Source organism: Aethalodelphis obliquidens, unplaced genomic scaffold (assembly GCF_003676395.1).
Source record: "Aethalodelphis obliquidens isolate GAN/ISIS:26980383/991018 unplaced genomic scaffold, ASM367639v1 scaffold9, whole genome shotgun sequence".
In the NCBI taxonomy this organism is placed as follows: Eukaryota; Metazoa; Chordata; class Mammalia; order Artiodactyla; family Delphinidae; genus Aethalodelphis; species Aethalodelphis obliquidens.
In genome coordinates, this window is record NW_020837953.1 from 41396147 (window position 1) to 41421994 (window position 25848).

The 25848-nt window shown below is 54.1% G+C and overlaps 1 protein-coding gene across 4 annotated transcripts in view; it reads right to left on the bottom strand.

Moving 5' to 3' along the window:
- Window positions 1-2394: 2394 nt before the first annotated feature.
- LOC113622177 (kazrin) overlaps window positions 2395-25848 on the bottom strand; it is a 421388-nt gene continuing 397934 nt past the window's right edge. For 2 of the 4 annotated variants that reach the window (XM_027110109.1, XM_027110106.1), the window contains exons 4-6: window positions 19569-19739; window positions 11802-11991; window positions 8452-9769 (exon numbers count right to left, since the gene is read on the bottom strand). In XM_027110109.1, the coding sequence (XP_026965910.1) occupies window positions 9333-9769; window positions 11802-11991; window positions 19569-19739 (798 nt within the window). In that variant the 3' untranslated portion in view covers window positions 8452-9332. Of the gene's footprint in view, window positions 4959-6435; window positions 6487-8451; window positions 9770-11801; window positions 11992-19568; window positions 19740-25848 lie in introns of those variants that run through there. The other 2 variants (XM_027110107.1, XM_027110108.1) reach the window with 2 other exon arrangements.

The window sequence follows — 25848 nt, forward strand, 5'->3', positions numbered from 1 at the left end:
TTTTTCTTTTTTTTGGCCATGCCAGGCGGCTTGCGGGATCTTAGTTCCCTGACCAGGGGTCGAACCCGGGGCCCTGGCAATGGAAGTGTGGAGTCCTCATCACTGGAACGCCAGAGAATTCCGAGATACTTTCCAACTCATATTGTCACAGGCCTGATGACCCCATCTGATGCAGCCCCACTACACCTGGATTCCCTGGGAGCCCAGGTTGAGTGAGGTACATAGCAGCGGCCACATAACCTTGGGGGACAGGTGTGGGGCAGCTCCTGGGGCCCCTGGGCCATCCTGAGGGGACCCTCCCCACCTCAGGAAGTGGCAGCTCTGGTACGGCGAGGGCTTCCATAGCAGGGCAGATTGGAGGCGGCCCCTGCCCAAGATGGAGAGCTTATGCTAGACCACAGCTCGTTTCTGCTCTGCCCTCCCTGCCAGCCCCTCTCTGCGAGTGGGTTTTCTGGGCTGGAGGTAAAAGGCTAACAGAGATAGACTAGGTCACAAAAGCAAGGAAGTGCTAGGCTGTGCCAGAGGCTACTGGTGGGTGAGGGTGGGGTGGGGTGAAGCTCAAAGCAGGCCCCTCGGAGGCACTGGAGGCGCCCACGTGCTGGGTCCCAGCCCCTCACTGCCCACACGGAGGAGCGGTTCAGGGCACTACAGACTCACTAGGTTGGACGCCCAGTTCTACTGTTTCCTGGCTCCTTGACCCCGGACAATTTACTTCGCCTCAGTTTTTTCATCGATAATGGAGCCGTTGGAGGATTAACTGAGTTAATACACGTCAAGCACGCAGCATGGACCCTGGCCCATAGTAAGTGCCCAACAAATGTTAGATGTTATTATTGTTATTACTACTGTTAGGTTACGCCAGTTAGAACCTGCCAGCATGGGTAGGAGAGCACGCAGGAGGGCCACTGAGGACAGCCACATAGGCTGTGCACTGCACAGCTCAGGGCACTGTCCATACAGGGGTAATGCAGTATACAACCTGTGCAGCTGTCCACCGGCCCTGCAGCCGGGGCAGCCCTACTCCAATTTCTGACTAATAGTGACACTTGAAGTTGGACCATTTGGGGCAAGGTCTGGAGAAGATTAACAAAGGAGGTTGTGTGGCTTTTGAGTAGAGCTACTCGGATTTGAATCAGGTGTGGCCTGGCCCTTGCGAAGGCCACGGGATTGAAGGAGCGATAGCTAGGATCTTGGCCAAATCACTCCTCTCTGGGACGAAGTTTCCCCCATCTGTTAGGTGTAGTGGGTTGGGTTAGTTTAGTGAAGGCAAATAGGCTTTTTTCCTTGGATGCCAACTCTGACTGATTGGCGGTGTCTGAGGCTTTGTAAAGTGAAAAAATTAGAGGCCACTTTGGGCTGGGTAGGAAGGGCTCTTTAATTGATTAGTGATGTCTGCTTGAGGTCAGGGTGAGGGAAGCTGTGGCATGTGTGTTTGGGGCCATTCGCCCTCCTCACATTAGCCCAGTGGTTCTCAATCCTGGCTGCACCAGAGAAGGTTTAACCACACTCTGATTCAGGGGTGTAGCACCTGGCATTGGTAATTTTTTTCTAGAAAGCTCGGCAGGTGATTTTAACGTGTGGCCAGGTTGAGAGCTGCTGGGGTAGATGCCCCTAAGTTCCTTGCAGTCCTGAGCTCTGTAACTTCTCGGCATGGTCTATACATTGTGGTGCTTTGAGCTCTATCCTAGCAGAAATGCAAGGGGAGTTAAAAGGCTAGTCTTCCATCAGTCTTACTGCTGGGGAGGATTTGTTGTTAAGTTGGGAGACAGGTTGAAGGCACTGGCTGTGATCATGGATTGGGGTATCCAGGTGGCCTCTTCTCAGGCCACACTGTGGAGTTTCACAGGGGGAGGACTGGCTTTGCATCTGGTGAATCTCGGGTCTTGGAAAAGCCTGGCCCACTCTGGCTTCATTAGGGAAGCCCTGGAGATCCTTTAATTTCTCTCTTAAACTCCTCTCAGTCCCCAGGGATGGCGGGGAAAGTCGGGACAATGCAGAGGCCCACTGAGGTCTGCAGGAAGTAATATGCCCCAAACTCATGGGGCCCCCGCTCTGGGTCTTTGGAAGGAGTGCCACGGGGGAGAAGGAAGCAGATGAAAGCTGACTGGGGCCACCGGGCTGGAGAATGCAGGGTCAGGGTGCCAGACTCGGAGGTGGTGCATTAGGACCACGGGCTGCCCTGGATGCTGACGGCTCCTCCAATTTACAGCCAGGGTGGCAAAGATGAGATGTTTCTGGGAGGCCACCCCAGCCTCAGCCCCTCGATGGGCTCAGAATCCAGCCAGCTTTCCTCAGCCCCTCCCATTACCCCCTCAGGACCCAGCCCTGGAATTCCAAGGAGCAGGTCATGCCAGGCTTTGCCTCCCACCCGGAGTAAGATAGAAGCAATCAAATAACATAGAATTCGATCATATTTTAAAATAAGCTTTATTTAGATTTTTTTTAATATTTTATATTTGCATCCATGCCTTCGAGAAACCTTTCCCACGGGAAAGGTTATTTTCATCTACTGTTACCCATAACTCATTCGCTATTTGACGTAGTTCTCTTAAATAAATCATCCTTAGTAACTCTTAGAATTATCTCCTAATTTCCAAAAACTGAAATGAAAAGGAACTACTAAATCATTACCAGGAGGGGGTTGCAATCTTATTTTCTTGTAAATAAAGGGCAAACAATAAAAATCAACCAAAAGAAAAAAATTCATGGGGGGGAGAAAAGTATTTCCTAAAATATCTCTCTGTAGAGAAAGATGCCAGCTCTGGCCGCTCTCCCCCGCCGCCAGGCTGGGTGAAACGGCTTAGCCAAAGGCCAGAAAGATCCTTATTAGGTACCCTGCCTACTCCTTTCCAACCCCCCCATCAGGTCAGAAGGAAAGGGAGCAGCTGACTGGGGCTTTTCTGTTTGTTTTAGAGACTTTGGACAAAATATCCTATCCCTTCTGATAAGACATGCTCCAGCATTTAAAATTCTCCCGTTTCTTGGTAAGAGCTGAAAACGTTACTGCTAGCAGAAAGCGCAACTACTGTTGTTTAGAGGATGTGTGAATTGAGCTGTTAGTATTTAAGGTGGTGCAGAGGAGGGGATTCACAGGTTAAAAGAAAAGGGAAAGCTAGTTTTAGACTTCAGGAGGCCCTGGCTTAGAAGCTCACGTGTTCTCCATCACCCGGTGTTACAGTGCTCACGGTCCCTTTGCTGGCGGAGCCTCACCGGGGCCAACACTGCTCTCCAAATAGGCAGATGCTCCTGCCAGCCCTTCTCTCCTCGGGTGAGCAGGCTCAGGCTGCTGTGACAAGTTGGAGGAGGGCCCGAGGGATCCCGAGAGACTCTGTGCGTTGTGGCTGGAGGAACCAAGCTGAATGGGGAGGGCAGAGGTGCTGGTGCTGGATGCTGTGTCCCCAACAGGCCGCCCCTTGAGACGGGCGCCTCCCCCATGACACCTGCCCGGCCAACGTGCAGAATCAACCGAGGATGAGACACAGCTGCAGCGAGGAACGCGTGCTGCTCCAGGAGCCTCGGGAACCAACTCGGGCTGAGGGTCCCTGTGGTCGCACCCTGTGCTCATGCAGTCGGCTGTCTCGCCCTGTACGCGGCAGCCTTTCTCAAAAGGCAGACCCAAGAGAAGGTGACCACGACAGCAGGCACTCTGTTCACTGAGGTCAGTGCTCTGTTATTTCAGATCAATAAATATATAGAGAAAGGCCTGGAGAGAGCTACAGGCAGGAAGAAAGGCGGAGCGCACTCCCATGCGGGAATGGGAGAATGGGGGAGAGAGAAGAAGAAAGAACGGAAAAAAGCAAGCTTGGCAGTCCAATGGTCCCTGGGTTCTGGCCACCCTGAACTCTACCTTGCACAGCTCGGCAGCAGCATGATCATAGAACAGACAAGTCAACAGAGAACCCGCCTCCCGCCCGCCCCCCGTGGAAAAATATACATTCCAATATTTACGTAATAATTTAGATAGAATAAGTCTTCTGCATTTGTGCAAATAAATTAAACGGAACAATTTTCTTTTCTTTTCCCCGTAAAGAAAGAAACGGCAACGCAATTTAAAAACTGGCAGGCCGTTAGAAAGAGCCCGTTTGGCCTCTGACAAACCGAGACAAGACAGGGCCCCTGGGCTGGGCTCGCAAGTCTTTGTGGAGAGTGGACCTTACCCTGATGACGATGTTGTTTGGGGGTTAAAGTGACTCGGCGCACCCCGAGAACAGGGTCTGGTCCCACACGTTCACACCGGGGGGACGGGTGGGCGGCGGGGTGTAGTGGGGGGAACATCAAACACAGACTACATCCTCGGGGAGACGGGCTCCAGAAGTAGCAGTTCGGACGAGGGACATTTACAAGCACGGAGTGCACAATAGTTTTGTTATTTACAAATACACAGCAGTCCTTCAAGTTTTCAAGTTTCATAAAAAGGGAAGGGGGGGAAGGGACCAAAAAAAAAAAAAAAAACCAAAAACCCCAACGAACCAAAAAGCGGAAAAAAAAAAAACACTGAAAAAACAAAAACAAACCCAGATTAACAACACAACTGTATCGCTCCGAGGACAACAGAGAGTTGACATGTTCACACACGTTTGTAGTATGTACATCAATTACAGAGGTGGTGACGCCTGGGAGGGGCCCACGCGAGCGGGCCTCAGCCGCACCACCCCCCCGCCCACGTGCGCGAGAGCTCCCACGCACGCGCACACGCACCGCCACGCACGCCCAGCCGCGCATTCCCCGCTCGCACGCACGTCCACACGCACAGACACGCCCGCCGGGCAGCAGGCGAAGGGAGGCGGGTATCACCAGTCCGCGTCCTCCTCTATGTAATAATCAGGGGCGGTACCATCAAAGAGGCCGGGGTCGAGGGACTTCCGCTGCTTCCCTCTGGCGAAGACACGCGAGATGGAGCCGAATCCCATCTTCTCTTTCTTCTTTTTCCGTTTTTGGTCTTCAAGATCCTCTAGTGACTGAGGAGTCAGGCCAAGTGGCAGAGGTAGAGGGGAGAAGAACAAAGGCAAGCTGAGCTGGGGCAGAAGACAGGGAGGGGTAGGGGGTGGGGGATGGCTGGTGGGAGGCACCAGTAGGTAAGGATGACAGGGTCTGCCCCTCACTCGCTGAGCGGACTTGGGCCAGTTACAGAATCTCTCGGGGACGACATTAGGACCCATCCAAGGCTGTCATGAGGATGTTGCTAACGTGAGGGTAAAGACGCTTAGAACAGTGCCTGGCACATAAGTAGCATTCATAACGGCTGCTGGTGGGGTTTGTACTATCATTTAAATTCAGTTTGCCTACAGCCTTCCAGTGCTCGTGGAGGGCTTGCAGAATCGAGTCCACGCATGCTGCCACGGCTGACCACAGGGCCCATCCGGAGGGGGCATCGCAAGTGTATTAAGTTCACTGCGGAAAATGTCCCCTTGGAAAAGGGGGCATAGGAGAGCCGGGAAAACCAGGAAGGAGGAAATCTGAGCTTCATGTCAGCCAAGAGCAAGGACCCCAGACCTTAAGGCCCTGGACAAGAAGCAGGACTAGCCTCGGTAGAGTGGGGAGGCAGGGGTTTGGGTTCTAATCCCAGTTATGTCACTACCCACGGAAACGTGGAGAGCCCCCAGCCTCTCTGAGCCCAGGTTTCTCGTCTGTGACATGGGGGATTGTTAATAATGACAAAGACAGTGATGATGATGATGATGATGATGTGGAGGAGGTCTTCCTGTCGGGGTAACTACGGGACTGGGGTGGTGTCTGCAGCAGAGCTTTGCAAACTGTCAAGTGCTTTATACAAAGATGCAGAGTGGTGTTACCGGTCAAAAAGGTGGAGGTTAGACTAGACTAATGGTTCCCCAAACCATGTCAGAATTACCTGAAATCCAGCCAACACCCCCCTCCCCCAACCTGGTGGATCAGAATCTCTGGGTGAAGGGCCCAGGAATCTGCATTAGAAAAATCTTCACTGGTGGACCCTGATGCAGACGAGCAGTCCAGAAGACCAGCATGTGGGAACCCCAGGACTAGAAAGCTGATCTCAGAGACCCCATCTGACAGTCAAATTCATGTTGTTTTCCTCCCTACAGCCCCCTTCTCACTCTGAGGATAGAGTATTGAAAGGTTAAAAATGAATTTTAGAAAGTTTCCTGCAGCAAGGGTCCCAAAGAGCCCAGGGCCCACGTCATTAGCCTTTGGCTGCCAGGAGAAGACACTCTCCAGGGATGCGTGATGCACTTAGTAGGTCCACAGATCTAGAAGAGGACATGGAAGGGCAGACTCAGGTGCTGAGCCTGGCTGGGGCACTGACCCATATGTCACCGAGGTAGTGGCTTAACTCCTCTCTGCCCTGGGTGGCCAAGTATGGACATGGTGGTGCTGAGGGCTGAGGAGGAAAAGGGTGAAGTCACGGTCAAGGTGGGGTGGAGGGAGGGCCTGAGTGGCCAGGGAAGGCACACCTACCTGTACAATGGGGTTGTGCAGGTTCTTCTGAACTGGGCCGGGACTGTCTCCCTGTAGCCAAAGGAGAAGAGGAAGATGAAACAGCAAAGACACATAACACATGAGAGCAGAGGTGGCCTGTGGAGCATGGGGTTTTCTGTGGAAGGAAGCCATCCCCTAGGGAGCGCCCTGCTTCTGTACTGGGGAATCCACCCTCCACCCCTGAAGTAGACACTTCCAAATGGCTCAATGACGACACCTGGGGTTCATGAAGATGCTGCCAGGACCAGGGGTCCTGGCCAGAGGCCCTGTGATGCTCTCCTGCCTGCTCTGGCTTCTTGACCCCTAACACCCTCTGACCAACAAATCAGTCACTCAAAGTCTTCTAAGTTCCTCTCCCAATTGGTCCACAGAGTTAGAACTGAAGTTGGTTATACTTGGTGCTTTTCATAAAGAAGTATAATTTTATAGAAAAAATCAAAATAAAGAATTTTGGGACAGGAAGACTTGGGCGACTACCCATCCTCTTATTTCCCCCACAAACAACACAATGAATCTCTTATTTTGTGGAGGGCCAAAACAGGGCTCATTAGCCTGATTTACAGGTACACAGAGAGGTTCCAGACAGTCCAACATTATAGAGCTAATTAAAACCAGAGCTACACCTCAAATTCAAGACCGTCTGGTTCTCCCTGGTCTAGTGCTCCTTCCTGTGAGTGTACAAAAGCCCTCACCACATCCCAGAATCAGTCTGTCCTGCCTGGGGGTGGGTACCATAGATCACTGGGATCACAAGTCATTACTAGGGAGACTCCTGGTGGTCACTTCCAGAATTGCAGGCAAAAGGCAAGAAATAAAGCATGTGTCACCTGAGCCAATGTCCATCAATCTTCTCCAGCCTCTCTGTGCTGAGTCCCCACCTCTGCTCTAAATAAGTGACTAGAGCATGAAAGGATGGGGAGGTCCTTACTCCAGGTCAGGCTGTTCCTGCTGGTACCAGGCCAAATGCCTGAGCACAGACGGTTACCCGGAGCTATTTTCAGGCTCTTCCTGGCTTACCTGTGTGCACATCGGTTGAGATGGGGGATGAAGGTGGTTGAGGGAGGGTGGGGATGGAACAAATGGTAGTTTAGTCTTTAGTCCCATCTCAAGGTTTGCAAACAGAACCTATTTGGCAGGCAGCTAAGGTAGGTTGGCCCTGTACAAGGCCATCTTTGCCAAATTTATGGGGAAGAGAATGAGGCCAGAGCCCACTGAAATGCCTATGTGTAGAAAACTGGCTTATCAAAGCACCCATTGCCTGGCACCAGGGCTCTGTGTAAAGCGAGCTTGGGAATAAATATGCCGGATCTGCTGCCTGTAGCCTCAGGTATGTGCCAAAGCCAAGTTGGGCAAAAGGCTAGGTCTGAGCCAGATGCAATTCAAGAGGCCTTTGAAGAACTCTTTCTGCAGAATGGATTTTCCAGCAGCATTTTGGCTGTCAAAGCCCCCGTGGGCCCCCCATGGGAAGACAAGGTATGGCCCTTGGGAAGGTATTCTCAGACGCTACAGGGTATCTGGCCCACACTAAGAACAAAGGGCACTGCTGGCTGTATGTATAGCTCAACAGTGGTCCCTCAGAACAAGAGAGTAACAGCAGAGGCCCCTCTACTGGCCCACCTTCCTCGTCTTGGTTCTGTCAGGACAGCCTTTGTCACCAGGGTTCTCTCCTGGGAACAAGAGAAGAACAGATTGCTTCCTTAAAGCCCCAGTTAAAACAGAATCCGAGCCCCGAGTGGGATTCAGGCCTGAAGTGACCTCCTCCCCGTCCTGACGTGGCTTTGCGAGGCCCCGGCCAGCAGTGTCTGTTGTCCATGTCACCATGCTGAGGCAACTTACTTCAAATTTAGTCTTAGCTTTTTTTTTTTTTTTTTTTTCTTTTTTTGCAGTATGCGGGCCTCTCAGTGTTGTGGCCTCTCCCGTTGGGGAGCACAGGCTCCGGACGCGCAGGCTCAGCGGCCATGGCTCACGGGCCCAGCCGCTCCGCGGCATGTGGGATCTTCCCGGACCGGGGCACAAACCCGTGTTCCCTGCATCGGCAGGCGGACTCTCAACCACTGCGCCACCAGGGAAGCCCAGTCTTAGCTATTTTTATTAAGTGCTCTTCATTGTTATTCTAGATTTGGAAAAAAAAAATGCTTCCATTGGGATTACTAATATAGAATAGTTACTGATTTTTATCAATTGATATTCTACCAGTACCATTCTGTACTTCTCACTATTAGTCTAATGGCTTTTCTGGTTATTCTCTTGAGGTTTTCCAGGTAGATAAGCATCCCACTGCAAGTAGTGGTTATCTTGTCTTTCTTTTGCACGATATCCACCTCATTTCTTGTTTCTTATCCATCTCGCTGGTTAATAAAACATTGACTGAGTTTTTGAGAAAGGCTTCCTGTGTGTCTGAGGACCCGACTCTACTGTGTCTTTAGGACGCGGCAGGGGCACCCTCTGGATTCTCAGTCGCATGATGGAACACATGTGAAAAGTGGTCCCCACATCCTGACCCCAGTGTTTCACATTAGAGCCTTGATGTGGCGTCTTCCTGTCCTCAGATGCTTGACCCACCCACCTTCATTCACCCCCTCACTCCTGGGGAGCCTGTCTGTCCCACCAGCCATCAAGAGTTAGGTGGCCACGGACCTGTGCCTCTTGGTAGCTGGGACCCAGTATGAAATCAAAAAACTGCAATTAAGTAAGCAAAGCAAACACAACTTAGAAAGAATTCACCGGGTGCCTCTCCAGAGGCAAAATGTGCAAAAACTCCTGGAGATTCAAAAAAAATCCAGCTCATTCCTGCAGGACCAAGAGCTGGCTCTACAGGGAAACAGGGGTGGTGGTGAGGTCCTGAGCCCTGGAAGGTATGGTCTGGGAGGAGAAGCCTACGGTCCCAGACATAGCCCACCAGAGATGAGCCCAGGCTGCTCAGCCCTGAGGCCGACCCAGGCCCGCCATCCTCTGGATTTTCCTTGCCCTCCCGGACACAAGGAGCCAACAGGCCTCATTTCTTTCTCTCCCCACATCCATCTCTTCTTGCAAAAGGAAAGAACAGAACAGGAAATGCCTTCGCCAGAATGCTTCCTGGGTGGACGAGAGGAAACAGCGGGTAGGTCTTCACCCCCTCCACGCCCACCCCTGTGGTTTCCGGGCGGGGCCCAAGGCCCAGGCCCTGCTGCTGCTGGCCTTACGTTGCAGAGGGAGTGCGTCCGGTGTCGAGGGGAGTTGATGTCGCTTGGCGTGGACGACCGGTCGCCTTCAGCGGCAGATGCGTCGGAGATGACGGAGGGCTGCCGGGAGTGGCAGGGGCTCACCCTGACCGCTGGAAAGCAGGGACAGCTGGTGAGTGGGGGATGGAGAGAATGTCCTTGCCTTCACTGACTTGCAGGTCAGTCCACCCAACGCCCCCATTATACAGATGGGAACACTGAGACATAGAGAAGAGACTTGCCCAGCTCTCCACCCCTCTATTTCACAGCCCCACGGGTCACCAGAGAGCCACTGCCAACAAGAACCTCCAGCCTCTGGATCCAATTAGGTCCCCTCCTAACCAGGGTGAAGGGGAAGGGGCAGAAGGCTCCAGGGGCCTCGGTGACTGTCCTCACAGTGCTCCAGCCACCTGGACGTTCCCTAGGCCTGGTGCAATCCTAACCCATGGTCAGTACCAGTTTCCCAAGAGAGAAGCCGTGAGGCTACCACCAGCTCCTCTCTTTCTCCCACCCCCTCACCCCACGCCCGATCCGCAGCAGCACCTCCAAACACAGCCCCAAATCTGGCCACTTCTCTCCAGCCCCACTGCCACCACCCAAGCCCAGGCCACCACTGTCTCTTGCCTAGAAGACCATGGCGGCCTCCCAGAGGGCCTCCCTGCTTCCTCTCCTCACTGCCATGAGAGCCAGGCATCCGGTCTCTCTTTACCTGGGGGTAGATACGTGCTGTCCTCCTCCAAGCCGAGGGGATACAACCCTGCCCACCCCACCAGCCTCGGCTCACGTCACAGCAGCTTTCTGATGGTGCCCGACACGCACCATCTCCCTCCTGCCTCACCCTTCGCTGGCCCTGCTGCCCATCAGGCACATCCTCAGCCTTCAAGTCTCAGCCTGTCCCGAGAGAAACCTCCCCTATTATCAGCTCTCCCCACTGTCTTTTCTTTCCCAACAAAGCACCTGTTTTCCGTTGATTTCTCTCCCTGCACTGAATATAATCTGTAATCATTCTTTGTCAGTTTAGTTACGTGTGTTTTCTGTCTTCACACCTACAATGCCAGCTTGATGAATGCAGGCAGTCTGGGTGTCTTAGCCATGTCCAACCCCAGCGCTCACGGTGCCTGGTGTGCAGTAGCTGCTTACTCAGTAGTAGATGGATTCCTGGAAGCCCACCCAAGTCCCCCAGCAGAGTGCTCTCCTGTCTGCAGACGCTGGATGGAGGAAGCACTTTCTGCTCGACAAGACTGAGGACCTACTGTGTGCAGGCAGCATGTGAGCAGCGAGGGCTACATTACTGAGAAAGAAAATCCTTGCTGCCAATGGCCATATGGTCATACGGAGGAGCGTGGGGCTTTGGAGTCAGGGACTTGGGTTCCCAGCTAGGTGACGGCAGGACCCACAGGCTCCAGAAACCAGCTGCCTGTCTCCGACCTGCATCTGTCACACAAATGCGACCACTCGTAGGAGGGACAGAAAATGGAGCCAAGTGGGCCGCAGATGTACAGAGGAGTTTGGGGCTTCTCCTGTGGCCCACGGGTACAGATGCTGACCACAGGCTGGGCCCCTCTTCCCCTCAGTGCCTGCAGCAAACACCCCTAACACTTATTTCTGCCCCTCCCACACATCCAGTGATTACCTGGAGCTGGCAATCAAGGAGCTCTCACTGTCTCCTCTGCCAAAGGACGCCCATGTGACCTAGACTGGAGAATCAGTGCATCCACTGCCAGACACAGTGATTGGTCCAGAGATAGGCATGTGACCCTGGCTGGCCAATCAGAGTCCTTCTTTGGGATTTACTATACACACAGAGAAAGATTTCTCTTTCTCAAGACTTTTGGGCTTCAAGGGCCCTAAAAGCCTGAAACTGCTGGAGACTGTTTTCTGCTTTGTGAAAAGAGGTAGCCTAAAGATGAGGTCGAATGGAGGCAGGCAGAGCTGAGAGATGGAGAGTCAGACCCAGGTATTGTCTGAACCTTGGTATCCAGCTATGCCTGAGGTCCATCTCTTAGACTTTTCAGTCCCCTGAGCCATGGCCTCTCCCCTACACCCCCCTAAAAGCAGCTATAGTGTGAATAAAGAGGCCGCCCCTCCCAGGGGGCCAGATGGCCTCCTGAGACACCCCCGGAGCTGTGGCTGGGCTGGACTCACCTTGCCGGTCCCCAGGGTGGGGGGGGTGTGAGTGGTAGAGAGTCTGCTGGCTCTGCCGGATGGCTGCGGTCAGTGGGAGGTCCGCCTGCACCACCCACTCCTGGTTGCCATTAAGCACCGTCTCGCCAGGCATGGCGAGTGAATGCCGCTTGGGGACATCCTTGGTCAGCGTGGCTAAGGACTGCTTGGCCTGGAGAGAGAGCCGGGGGACAGGAAGAAGATGACGTGATCAAGGGGACCTCTCAGCCTACTGCTTGGCCATTACCCACCATCGTGAGAAAGCCACGAATCCAACCTCTGTGCCAGGGTGTCTCTGGCTCTGCACTGCGTGCCAATCAGTACCTCACATGAGGGTTTGCTTTGGGGTTAGTTACCCCTTAGTTCCTGCCAACACAAAGTGAGAACACAAAGGGGGACCGAGGACACACTTAGCACCCATTCTTTCGGGTTCTCCAAGAACCAGCTGGGATTTGAATGAGATGGTAAGAAAATGGTGTTTTGCCTTTCAGCACCTTACCTCCTCCCCAATTCAACCTCCGACGGCCCCTTCACAGGGTGCTGTGCAACACAGGCTGGGGATAGGGCAGCCCCCAACCTGGCTCTCAGGATCACATGAGAATACGTGGGACACAAGGAAACCCAGGGACAAGCGTGGGGCTGAGTTCTGGCAGGTGGGATAGAGAGCTCTTCCTTTCTCGGTCCTGTGCCTGAGGTCTCTCCCAGCTTTGGATTATCTCCCCCAGGGTATGGGGGGTTGTATTAGAAGTGATCTCAAATTATTTGGGGGAGAAAAAGGGTACATATTAGAAATGTATTAATGCATATTCTTTCTTTCATAGTCAATTTCCACTTCCGCACTAGCTCCCCAGGCTCATGTCAGGGGAGAGGGGGCACACGGGGCGGGGCCCAAGGGCCTCACACTGAGATTTCCAGTGAATCTGGGGGTCACTACAGATGGCAGAGCCACCATGAGTGCTGGCCTTGCCCCTAAAATGAACACAGATGAGATGGAAAAACCTCACCTCATCTCTCTCCTAGCTCCAGAACTTTCCATACTTCCCCCAAGGCCCTGGGCTCCTCCATGCAGAGCAGAGGTCCTTGAGAAAGAGATTCTAGCTGAGAAATGAAGTTCTTGACCTAAAGCCTGATATACCCTCATCACGTTGACAGCTGTGTTATTTTAGACAAGTCACTGCCTTCTCCGAGCCTTACTTTCCCCATCTGTGTAATGAAAAGCCTAGACCAATCTTTAGGGCTCCCTCTAGCTTGGATACCCCAGGAGTCTATGAAATCACTCCCCTTCCACTGCCAGACCCCAGGGAATATAAACCCATATGGCAGAGGGAGGCTGAGTTGGTGTCAGCCCCACCCCCAAGCCAGGTAATAATCTCTGGTTATTATCTGGTAAATAATCCCTGGTTTAGAAAAATATCATGTGCTCAGTGCAACAGCCCTGGGCTTGACAGAGGAGAAACCAGCAACTCAGAGCGGTTAAGCGACTTCTCCAAGCGTGCACAGCAGGCACAATGTCCAAATTGGGGCCCAAGTCTGGGAGCCTGGGGGCCCCATGTGGTTTCTATGGCGCCCACGCTCCTCTGGGGCAAGGAAATAACCCGCACAAGCGATGCCGACTCTGAATCCACGAGGCAGAGAGTGGGGCGCGGCTGGTCACCACGGGATCCCCAGCACCTGGCTTGGGGCTGGGCACATTCAGTGAAGCACTCAGTAAAGATCTGCAGGGGAAATGGAAGCAGGCTTCTGCCATGTCCAGGCGGACGGCCCAGGGAAGCAACTCTGTTAGTTTACCACAGGAACGGTGCAGCGATCCTTCAGCAGGCTGGCTGTGTCTTGGAGCTGCCGCGTGCCTGCTGCAGGTCCAGTGTCACGGACTCATGTTTCCTGGACCACCGTATCTCACTCGGGACCACATCTGCTCTCCCCTCCAGGTGTCTGTGCATCTGGCCTCCGAGCCCTCCATCCTGGCACCGCTCCATGCGGGCAGCTGCCCCACTCCCTTGCTTCCTCCTGTCCAATCCATCTTGGCTGCCAGGAAGGTGGACTTGGGTGGGAAATGAGCGCCCAGTCGGTCTGCCGTCATGCTAACTAACCCTCAGCTCTGCCCTCTTGCAGACATCCCCAGCCACACACGTGGAAAGCGCAGGCAAGTCCGAGTCGCCCAGTGAAATAAGCAGCCCCTTGAGGCAGCACAGGAAGGCACGAGGAAGAGGCCTGGGCAGGACTGCTCTCCTGTCCGCACCTGGCTTCCTTCTTCCAGGTGGATCTCCCCTCGGTCTGGGCCTGAGAGCAGCACCTTCTAACTCAGCAGGCGGCTTGGCATCATCACTGCCTGACAATGGGGAGGAGCCTACGGTTAGTCCTGCGGGATGGGGCAGGTGTGCCTGTGAATTCTGAGCACAGGAACCTCTCACACACTGTCCACTCATGAGTTTAAACCTCTGAGACAGAGCGAAACAGAGACGTGAACTGCAGACAAGGCACGTAAGGTCTAACTTAAAATACGTGCATGTACTCTCTGTCTCTCTCTCGTTGCTGCATTGAATCATCTTCCTGTGACAGCCTGCACAGCATTTCTCTACTAATCTCTTCCATTGAATGCAACTCAATGCTGGGAGTTCCCTCTGCGCCTCCACCCCCTGCTGAGAACCCTGAGCCCGCAGTTTTGAGCTCCTGGGAATTGAAGAATAGGCTCAAACACCCTCATGTGACAAAAGTCAGACAGAACTGGGTTCAAACTCCACTTCTACTATTTGACTTGCTGTGTGATCTGCAGCAAGTTACTCCACCACTCTGAGCCTCAAGGTCCTCACAGTAAGATGGGAACTGAGGGGTTACTTTTATAGGTAAGTTGTGGGATGAGGTGGCCCGGCACAGCGCCTCGGAGCCTAGGCCGTGGCATCCAGCGGCCTGGATTTGATCCCAGCTCTGCCACTTCCTAGCTGGGAGATCCTAAGAGAGGCCCCTCACCTCTCTGTGCCTTCATGTCCTAGTCTGTCTGATGGGGATAACATGGGTGCCATGAAGAACACTTAGCCGATGGTAAAAAAAAAAGCTCAATGAACGTTGGTGACTGCTATCATGAAACAGTTTCCATTTCACAAGTAGGAGTCAGACGTGGAATAATTCACATGAAAGCCCAGGATACTGTCTGGTCTATTGTCCTGTTCAAAAAGTAGCAGGCTGTTAGGATGACTTATGCCTCCCTGAGATCAGACAATCTGGGAAGTGGAAAGGGAGAGCGGCACGGGGGCCCTGCCCTCCCCCACCCTCAGGTTCCTAGCTGCCTGGAGGCCAGGATGTACTTCCAGTCAGAGAACAGGCCTGGCCCCGGAGGGATGCTGTGAGTGCGGCTAAAGGGAACCCTTTACTGGCTTTCCAAGGAATTTGAGCTTGGCTAGGGAACGTCTCTCCCGCCAAAGGCGGGGAGGATCCCGGGGCAGGAACCTTCCAAGCAAACACGAGAAGGGTCGTGCTCCCGTGGACTCCAGCTGCGGAGACGCTGCATCTGCACCAAAGGAGCGTGACGCCAGCTACAAGTTGACTCCACCATCCTCTTCCTGGGCTTACTGGCCGCGACCCCGTCCCAGATCTCAGGCTGCAGTAGTCGCAGGTCCAGCATGGAGGTACCAGCATGAGCTGATGAGGCAATACTGGCTCCATACCATCTCCGACAACCGCAGGCCCGGGGGTGGAGGGAGGCTCTTGGGGGACAATGTCGGGCTCGGGTGGGCCCTGACCTCATGTGTGTGGCCGGGGGTCTGAGCTCAGACCCAGTGTTCAGAGCTGGCTGTGGGCCAGGGCTGGTCTGCTGGGCCAGGATGGCAGTGGTCCGGGGCCGGGAGGTGTGCTTGTGTGGCCAGCTGGTTTCCTCAGAGAGAGGGCAGGAGTGGTAACAACCCAGAGCACGGCCATTAAAAAACAAACCGCGATCACCCTTGACCCCTGCCGCTCGACCCTGCCTCTCGCTGGTCCCTCACCGCGCCCTACTCTTGCCTGGGCCTGTGGTGGCCGTCACTTTTACAGACGAGGAAACTGAGGCCCAGGCAGCTCAAGGACACAAAATGACTGGCTAGTGGACGGGACGTGGGAATCCACGACTCCTGGTCCTGGCGCGGCCCGAGGACAGGCTGGTCTCCAACGTCAGTAACAACAGCTAACGTCCACTGAGTGCGGGTGGAGAGCCTGCCCTGATTTCCCGTCACTTCACCTCACAATCACCCCAGGAGGAAGGTCTTATACGTATGAACACAGGCTCAGAAAGGTTAAGTCACTTGTCAAAGATCACACAGCCAGGAAACGCAGGCCCCCAACTGGGGCTGTGTTAGAACTGCACGGCCAGGGCAGAGACAGACACTGAGACGAGGGAATCCCACACTTTACAGAGGAGTGGTTCGCAACCGGCGTGAATTCTCTGCCCCTCCAGGGAACACTGGGAAATGTCTGGAGACTTCATTCCCCACAGTTGGGAGGCACTACAGGCATCTCGTGGGGGGAGGCCGGGGATACTGCTGCACACCGCACAGCGCACAGGACGTCCCACAACAGACTTCTCCGGCCCCCAAATGTCAACAGTGTTGAGGGTGAGAAGCCCTGTGTACAGTGTACATAGTAACGTAAGAACTGTCTCCCATTTTGGAGAACGTTGATAGAAAACTAGGTCACCAGGAACCAGGCTCCTGGGGGAGGGAGTGGACAGGACTAGCACTTGGGGGGAGCCTGTGATCTCGGGGCTGGCAGCCCTGTCTCCCGCCTGCTCAGTGACTGGAGAGGCCACTGGGGAAGGCCTGAGGGATGAGCGATGGCTGGTAAGAGGACGCGCCTCCTTCAGGCCAGCATCTGGGTGTCCTTTCAGAGGCCTCCCATCACGGAGCACGGGGACTGCCCACCTCCCAGCTCTGCCTCTCAACCCTCTGGGCAGCTCTGGGTGAGCCTCCTGCACACCGAGCCTGTTTCCAAATCTGTAAAATGGGCACAACAAGAATATATACCTCACTGGAGTGACCGCTAATGGATATGGGCTTCTTACTAGAGTGATGAGATTGTCCTGGAATTAGATCGTGGTGACGGTTGCACAACTTTGTGAATGTGCTAAAAATCACTGAATTTATGTCATAAAAGGACGGATTTTATAATATGTGAATTATATCTCAATAAAACGCATATTGAAAATTTTTTACTTAAACAAACAAACAAACCACAGGGTGGTCTCCACAGAGCCAGTGTGGCTACGGGAGTGAAACTGCTCCAGGTGTGGTAATGCCTAGCTCGGCCAGAAGTTGTTATCAGGAAGTGTCCCCTCCCCACGGGCTGGAGCCCATCAGGAAGTGTCCCCTCCCCACGGGCTGCAGTCCATCAGCAAAGCACCAAGAGGGGTGTTTGCTTCTTGGGAAGCCAACGTCCTTCGACTTTTACTCGAGTGAAGCGGCCCTTTTCAGCTGCATAGGGTGTGTGGAGACCCAGCGGAGGCTGGGTTGGGGAGGGGTAATGCCTGAATTGGGGCAGGGCCTGCTCACCCCTCACCAGGGAGCTGAGCCATGGCTTCCGTGTTGTGGGTGGGTCACTTAAGAAATTACCTATCACCAGAGCCACAGCCAGAACTCCTAGATCAGGAGTAAGCAAGTGACCCTCAGATGGACCACTTGAATACCCTGTACTTGATCAGACTTTTGAAAACTGAAGTGAAATTCAGAGGGCAAAGGGTTTGGGTTCATCTCCCCCAGCAGGGGCCACTGAGTGGACCATTCCAGATGGAATCCTGGCTTCCCCACTCCCTGCGGCTGCTTTGGCTTCGGCCCATTTCCAAGCCTGGCCCTCCACCTTCCCACTGCACCTGTGAGCTCCTGACTTCCTTCCAGTGCACCCTGTGTGCTCAGATAGCCCGAGCTGCTTTCTGTGGCTTGCAACCCGAGGACCTCAGGCACACATGCAGGGAAGGTACCTTCCCTCTAGTCTCGTCCTGGCCAGCAGTGCAGTGAGGGGAGCTGGACAACACTGCCCGGAGCCGGCAGCCCTGGAAGCCTCCAGGCTGTGAAATTCTGCAGATGGCGGGCAACAGAGGGGACCTCCGGGCAAGTGGACACACACCAACACCGGGGCTCTCACAGGCTGTGCCTGTGCTGACATTACAGCAAACCCACCACCCTGAGCCGCAAACATTCACCTAACTAGTCACACTTAGCAGAGAGGCCTGATGCCTGCCAGAGGGAGGGGGCAAGAACCTGAGTTTCGCTGGCCAGAACTAAAGCAGGTCAAGTTATCTGGGCATGGTGAGAGTGGAAGCAGAGGTGAGCTGGCTCCCAATCCTGAAAGACCCCAGAATTCCCCAGGATGCTTGAGGTTAGTGGTCCATGGCAAGGAAGAGCCATCTGTCCATCACAGGACGCTGGGAAGACTTGGGAGAATGAAGGTCTCACCTCACCCTGCACTCCCTTCCGAGACTGTCAACTTGAAAGGTTTCTGTCTGGGCTGCACGTGGCAGCAGGGCCGCCAGCACCACCGACCCCACTGGTGGGAAGACCCCAGAGAGGAGACCCAGCAGCTGGAGCTTCCTCCAGCCTGGGCAGCTCTCACCACTAGGGGTCAGCATTGGACAAGGAGACCCAGGAGGCAGAGGGTGGGATTGGTCCCAGGAGGGGCCCACAGATCCTGACTTGCCCTGGGTGACCCCTGCTCCTGAAGCAACTGACCATAGAAAACCTCCCTCTTGTCATATCATCACTCACCATGTACAGGCCGGGCTAAGTGCTTCTCTTGCATCATTTCATTGAAATCCTCACAAGAGCCCTATGGGATATATGCATTTACCCTTATTGACACTTGATGGAACTGAGGCCCAGACAGGGGAAGGGTCCTGCCCAAGGTCACACAGCTAGACAGCGATGGGGGCTGGATTCAAACCCAGAACCCATGGTGGTAACCACACCATGAGCCAGCATCAGTGCTGCAGAGAACGCTGAGTTCTCACTAAGAAACATGCGACTCGCCCCACCTTGGGAGTTCCCTACACACTCTCCTCCCAGCCACCACCACATTGAGCCATGGTGGTTTCAAAGGCCCTTTAAGCCACGAGCTCTCTAAAGTTGATCAAACATCTCTTGGGGAAGGCAGAGTGGGATAAAGACCCTCACCCCCACCCCAGGACCAGATAAAGGTCACTGAAGCTCAGAGAAGTTCAGTGAGCAGACCAAGGTTACACAGGAGCAGGTAGAGCAGAACCCCAGGGCTCTGGACCTCAGTTCTGCTGACAGGCCAGGCCTGGAAGCACCACCTAGACTCTCTGTCCCCACATGCAGGCTGCCCATCTCTGAGGAAAACACAGTGCATGTATTTTGAGGGATGTTTTAGATTAGAAAAAAACATTTTTTTCCTTGAGGACCCAAGTAATATAATAAGACTGATGAAAACAGGGGAAAAAAAAGTAATAAAAGCCACTTGTGATCTTACTACCCAGAGATAACCAATATTAATTTTTTGGTATTTTTCCTCCCAAAGGCTAGTGAATGGTTTCCCAGCATCCCCACACGCTCGGCCCCAGTCAGGTGGATGAAAGGCGGTGTGGTTGCCACGACCAACCAGAGGGGTCATCCCAGACCCCGCCCCGGCCCCGGCCCCGCCCCGGCCCCGCCCCTGCGGACTCCACTCTGGACTCCCAGGTGAGCCCACGTGCACTCCCTGTCTCCCAGCCATGACATCACTTCCGGCAGATGCCCCACCAGGCCTGGGTGGGTGGGTGAGGGGGTGGGGTCTCACCATGGCCAGCTCCGCCTCCAGCTCCTTCATGCGGTTATCCTTGAGGTCCAGCTGGGAGCGCAGTGCCGTGGCGTGGTCCGTGGCCTCCTTGGCTTGCCGCCGCAGCTCCCACTTCTCGCGCTCCAGCAGGTCCTTTTCCTTGGCCAGGGCTTTGACAGCGTCCTCGCTCTCCTGTGGGGAGAGGCCAGCGTTACAAGGAGTGCGGGGCGCGGGCGCGAGGCGCGGGGTGCGGCCTACCCTGGGCCCAGAGGGCCTTGAGCCCCCCCAGACCAGAGGAAGCGGAGGGAGGCCCCACAGCACCGCAGGTGGCCGGGCGCTCGGGCCCTGGAGGAAGAAAGCCCTGGGTTGGAGACTGGAACAGAGACAAACTGTTAGCAGATGCTCAGCCGTTTTTTTTCAATGGATACATGAGCAAACAAATGTCCTAGGTAAGCTCTTTTAACTTATCAAGTCTTCATTTCTCCATATTTAAAATGGAGGGGGAATCAATACTCCTCATTTCAAAGAATTGTTATAAAGACTAAATGACTTCATTTGAGGGAAATAGTTAAATGGAGCCTGATAAAAGTTAGGGTCATTAGTGGGTTTGGGCCTCTGTTCTGCTGTTTGGTAACGTGTGTGTCACAGGAAAACAGGGACAGAGGAGGCACCTGCAGCCCACCTGCCTTGGCTGCCACAGGGCCCTGCCACCATCCCACAGGGTCACAGCCGACGATGGGACAGGCTAGACCCCCAGCTAGCTGTGGTGTCTGAATGCAGCACAGTCCTCTGCCCGTCACCCCGGCCCCAGCTCCCGGCTGGTCCTCCTGCATAAGCTGTTTTCTCCGTGGTGCTGAGGGGAGGGCCATGGTCTCCAGCTGTGCTGGTCCAGCAGAGCCAGCAGGCAAGGAACAGCCGGCTGGATCGGGGGCCTGACCTCTGTTGGCAAGAGCCAATTTCAGGACACCAGGCATCTTTCCCCCAGAGGAAAGGTCCCTGCAGGGGGCCCTGCCCACCCACCCAGCCACGGTCTTCCCATCCACCAAATCGAGAGCCGAACTCCAGGTCTCTGTGCAGCCTGGGACCACGTTGAGAGGCAACCATCCTGCCTTGTCTAACAGCCCTGTCACCGAAGGCCTGAATTCCAGATGGCCAGAGACTAGGAGGCCAAGGTCTGGCCCTTTCTGCATGGCTGTCACAGAGCTGGAGCTGTGGCTTAGGTTCCTGGGAAAGAGAGTGAGTCTGGGTCGAATCCTGGCTTTGCAAGAACAAGCTGCAATAACTGTCGTGCCTCAGTTTCCTCGTCTGTAACACGGGATCACGGCACCCGTCCTTGAGGGTGTTATTGTGAGGACTGGATGAGATAATCCAAGTTTAGAGCTCAGAACGGTGCCGGGGACACAGCAGGCGCTCACTCATGCACTCAGGACGCTGCTCAAATGTCTCCGAGAGGCCTTCCCTGACTAGCTAGCTAAGAAAGCAGCCTCAGCTGTTCCCAATCTGTCTCTCATACTGGTACCGGATACTGGTCATTCAACCAGTGTTCCTGGATGCCACCAGCAGGCACACACCAGACAAATCCCTGTGCCCGAGGAGCTGCACACTCTAGGTCATCAGCAGACACCCGGGTCGCAGAACAGCAGCCCGGCAGACAGCAGCCAAGGAACACTGCTGAGTAAAAGAAAGAGTGTTGGTAGCTGCTGTGACTGACTCCAAAGGCCGTCCCAGGACAGCTCTCCCAGCTGGGGTGAGTGGAGGACACAGGTGTCTGTGTCACCAGCCCCAGGCTTCTCAGTGTAGTCTAGAGGAGGTGGTGTGTGTGTCAGGGAGATGATTCCTTCCAGGACGTGTCTCCTAGGGGTCAGGGTGCCTGGGTGTGAAGTCTCAGCTCCATCCGCTACAAGCTGTGTGACACTGAACAAGTAATGCAGCTTCCCCAAACCTCAACCACCGCATCTATGAGAGAACGACACTATCACATCCCAGGGTGAGGGTCAGAAGAGACTGGTAATGCGAGATGCAAAGCAAAAGATGGCACTATGGCAAAAGCCCGGGCAAAGCTGTACTCTCGGGTTCTGGAAGCAAGGCTCTCCGCAGAGGGGCACTCCACCGCTAGTTATTTCTCTTCTCCTTTCTCTTTGAAGCTGTCTTCAGGCGGGGTCAGTGCAACAGCTGACAGGTATGGCCTCCTGGGTCACATGGTGGACCAGCCAGCTCTTTCCCCTGGAGCTGGGGACCACGTCCCAGCATCTACCCTCAGCACCTAGCAGCAAGCCTAGATCCTGGAATGTCTTCCATGAAATGAAGTGTGTGGATCAGAACCACTGAGAGCTGGCTGGTGTACAAGTGGCTGCCTACCACATACCCCTGAATTAGGAAGAAGGTCCGCTAGGACCCTCAGGATCATTTTTGTCTCTGTGTCTCTTTGCAGTCAGTAGCTCCACTAGTTGTGAGCAGACTGAGGGTTCCAGGCTGGGGGGAAAGGCTGTAGGTGCTTTCAGCCTTGGTGAAAACTCTGACACCCCCTCCCATGATCACATCTCTGGCAGCAGGAGTACAGGTCTCGGTAGCAACTGTCACGGAACGTTCTGTACATATGTCAAGTACGGTGCTGAGGTTTCAGATGCATTATTATATTTAAACAAGCACCTGTGAGGCAGGGTCTATGATTATCTCTATTTTACAGATGAGCAAACTGAGGCCAGAGAGGTAAAATAACTTCTGCAGCCCCGCAGATAGTGTGGTGGAGGTCTCAATCCCTGCTGGCAGTGGTGGCAGGAAAGGAACTGAAGGAGACCTGCCTGGGGCGTTGAAACCTGACGGGGATCAAGGTGGCCGGAATTTATGAAGGCAGGACTCGGCCCAACTGTTTGGGACCTTGGATGCCAACCTGGGAGCTGAGGTCCCTCTGGCGACTTGACCTAAGTCAGTTTTCGCCTCTGTAAAAGGGGGATGATGGGGACAATCATACCTCATAGGGTTGCTATTAAAAATAGCAAATGTAAAGAGATTAGGACCAAGCCAGCACACAGTAAGTGCACAATGAATGTTTGCCATTATTAATATTATCCTGTGTCAGGTGGTGACAGGTGGTCTCTAACGATGGCCATCGTCATAGTCATTCTTAGGGTGCTTATCTAAACAGAGCCATCTTTTTTGATCCGCTTAGCCTTTTATCAGCATCACATTCCATTCATCCATTTATTCATTGATTCATTCTTTCTTTCATTTATGCCTTGCAGCTTGCAGGATCTTAGTTCCCTGACTAGGGATTGAACCCAGGCTACAGCAGTGAAAGTGTGAAAGTGCCAAGTCCTAGCCACTGAACCACCAGGGAATTCCCGCCTGTTTGCTTTTCTGATCCGATCTGTCCTCCTTCAAGGTGCATGTTCTCAGGGAACACTTCCCCCACCCCCGGTTCCTGGATCGTCTGGGACCCTCGGACCCCCGGAGAAGGTCCTATCTGGGTTAATTTTCCGCATGGTTCTTGCTTCTTCACTGAGACTCTACCATCCTCCCAGAGGCAGGGCCCATGACTGGGGTCTGTGTGCGGTCAGCCAGGACCCGCTCCTGCCTGGCCAGAGGCTTCCTGAGAGCAGGTGGCTTTGTACTTCTCTGGGTTTGCCAGGGGGACCAACACCAGGCAGTGGTAGATAGATGAGAGACCTACAGAAGGGCCCTGAAACCCACTGTGGAATTTCCATGATCAAATGCCTGACTCTGAATCCCCCAGAGGCAATAATAATAATAATAATAACAACAACAACGACAAGCATTTTTCCCCTGGCATGCTTTCTGTGTACCAGAAACTTTAGTGCTGACAAGGCTGGGCTCTGAGTAGTTGCGATCATTATCCTGGTTTTAGGGATGAGGCCACATGGCTAGAGAGTGGCAGAGGTGAGAGTCTAACCCACTGTCTGGTCTTAACCACTGTACCACCCTGCCTCCCAGGCCAAGTGTGACGGTTACTTTTTTTTGACGTACGCGGTCCCCCCTCCATTGTGGCCTCTCCCGTTGCGGAGCACAGGCTCAGGACGCGCAGACCCAGCGGCCATGGCTCACGGGCCCAGCGGCTCCGCGGCATGTGGGATCTTCCCGGACCGGGGCACGAACCCGCGTCCCCTGCATCGGCAGGCGGACTCTCAACCACTGCGCCACCAGGGAAGCCCGTGATGGTTACTTTTATGCGTCAACTTCACCAGACCATGGGGTGTCCAGCTTTTTGGCCAAACATCATTTCTGGGTGTGTCTGTGCGGGTTTTTGGATGAGATTAACGTTTGAACTGGTAGACTCAGTAGCTCGCCTTCCCCAGCGGCGGGGGCTGGGGGAGTGGGCATCATCCGATCCGTTGAGAGCCCGAATGGAAAGTGGAGGAAGGGAGAAGTTGCTTTCTACCTGAGAGTTAAGCTGGGACATGGGTCTTCTGCCCTTGGATGGAACTTACAAGTCGGCTCTCCGGCTCTCTGGCCTTTAACTCAAACTCGATGACACCACTGGCTCTCTAGCTTGTAGAAGGCAGATCACAGGACTTGTCAGCCTCCACAATCATGTAGGCCAATTCCTTCTAATAAATCTTAATATATATATATTACTTCTCTGAAGAGCCCTAAAACACCAAGGAAGCTGATGATCTGAGGACGAGCAGTGTCAAGGACAAGGTCAGCCCGGTGCCCCTCGCGCCTGGGGCCAGCAAATCATCAAAAGCAGGTATGGCTGTGGGCTGGTTGTCTGGCCCCTGCCCTGTGTCCCCTCCCCTCAAACAAACATGTCTCCCTAATGATGGGCATGGGGCCACTCAAGTAAAGGTTCTCCCTGCCTCACCTGCTGAAGAAGGACCAGGCTCCTGGGACCTGCTACGGGCCCTCCAGCTGGAGAAGGAGAAAGGTTGGAGGTGGACCAAGAGAGAGGCAGGTGGTGCTATAGTCTGAATGTTTGTGTCCTGCCAAAATTCATATGTTGAAATCCTAACACCTAATGTGATGACATTGGAAGATGGGGCCTCTGGGAGGTGCTTAGGTCATGAGGGTGGAGCCCTCGTGAATGGGATTGATGCCCTTATAAGAGACCCCAGAGAGCTCCCTTGTCCCTTCTGCCAAGTGAGGACATGGCAGGAAGTCTGCGACCCAGAAGAGGACCAAGAAAGCAGGGAGCCGGGGGTTCCCTTTCCTCCTCTCTGCTTCCACAGGTTGTTGACTTAATGCCACACTCTGTCTGCAAGTGACAGGCCCGGGGAGGCCAACTTCTAGGGACCCAGCTCACCTACTGTGGAAGGACAGGCAGGGGAAGCTGGGGCCCTGCTGCTCAGGGCTGGCACCCAGGGCACCAAGAGCTCCAGACCAGGCAGAGGCTGTGGGTGCCTGGCCCAGGGAGCTCCCCCGGGGCTGTTTACATCCTGGAGAGGAAGGGATCTGTATACTTGGGAGGTGAGAGGGCAGGTCACTGGTAAACACCAAAGTGGGCCATGGGGCTGAAGCTTTTAAATTCAAGTGCCACCTCTGACAGTCTAGCTCAGAGGGAACACGCGTGAATGCACTCATGCAACCAGGCCACCAGCCACTGGGAGAACCACTCAAACCTCCCACGGCCGAGGAAACTTAACGAGCTTCCCACCTCCGTTTTCCCCACGGAGTACATGCAAACCTTGGTCATAGCTGTTGTCATGTGGTATGATGTACTTGAAGGGCAGTTTTCAACAGTCTTTCCGCCCCGCTCACCAGAGGTTACAACTCTCTCCCTGCAGACACAGTAGCTTATAAGGCCTGCTTCGTTGTGGGGACTGACTCTTTTTTCTTTAAGTTTTGGGACCCTCTTCAGCATGACCACAGCACATATACCAGACAGATATTTACTGAACCAAAGTCCTTGGTCATCTGACCAGAAACTCCTACTCACGCCACAGAGCCCAACCTATATGTCACCACCTCTGTGAAGCCTTCCAGGACTCTCTCCCAGGAGGCAGAATTTCCTGCTGTCTCATTGTTCTCCCCAGCCCTTTCTTCACACTCTCATTATGGTACTATTAGTAAGACACAGAGCTGACAGTCACTGAGCACTTAGCATGCACTAGGCGCTATGCTGAATGCCCTATATCCATCATCTCATACGGTCCTCATCACAGCTCTGCAAGGTCTGCACCATGATCGCTGTTTTGCAGATGAGGAAACTGAGGCTCTGAGAGGTTAAGGGAGATGCCCAAAGGCACACACGTGGGAACCGGGATCTGAACCCAGGCTAGCCGGAATCCAGAACGCACACTGTCACTGACTGCGCTTTCCTGTCCAGGCTGGTTTGCCCAGGAGA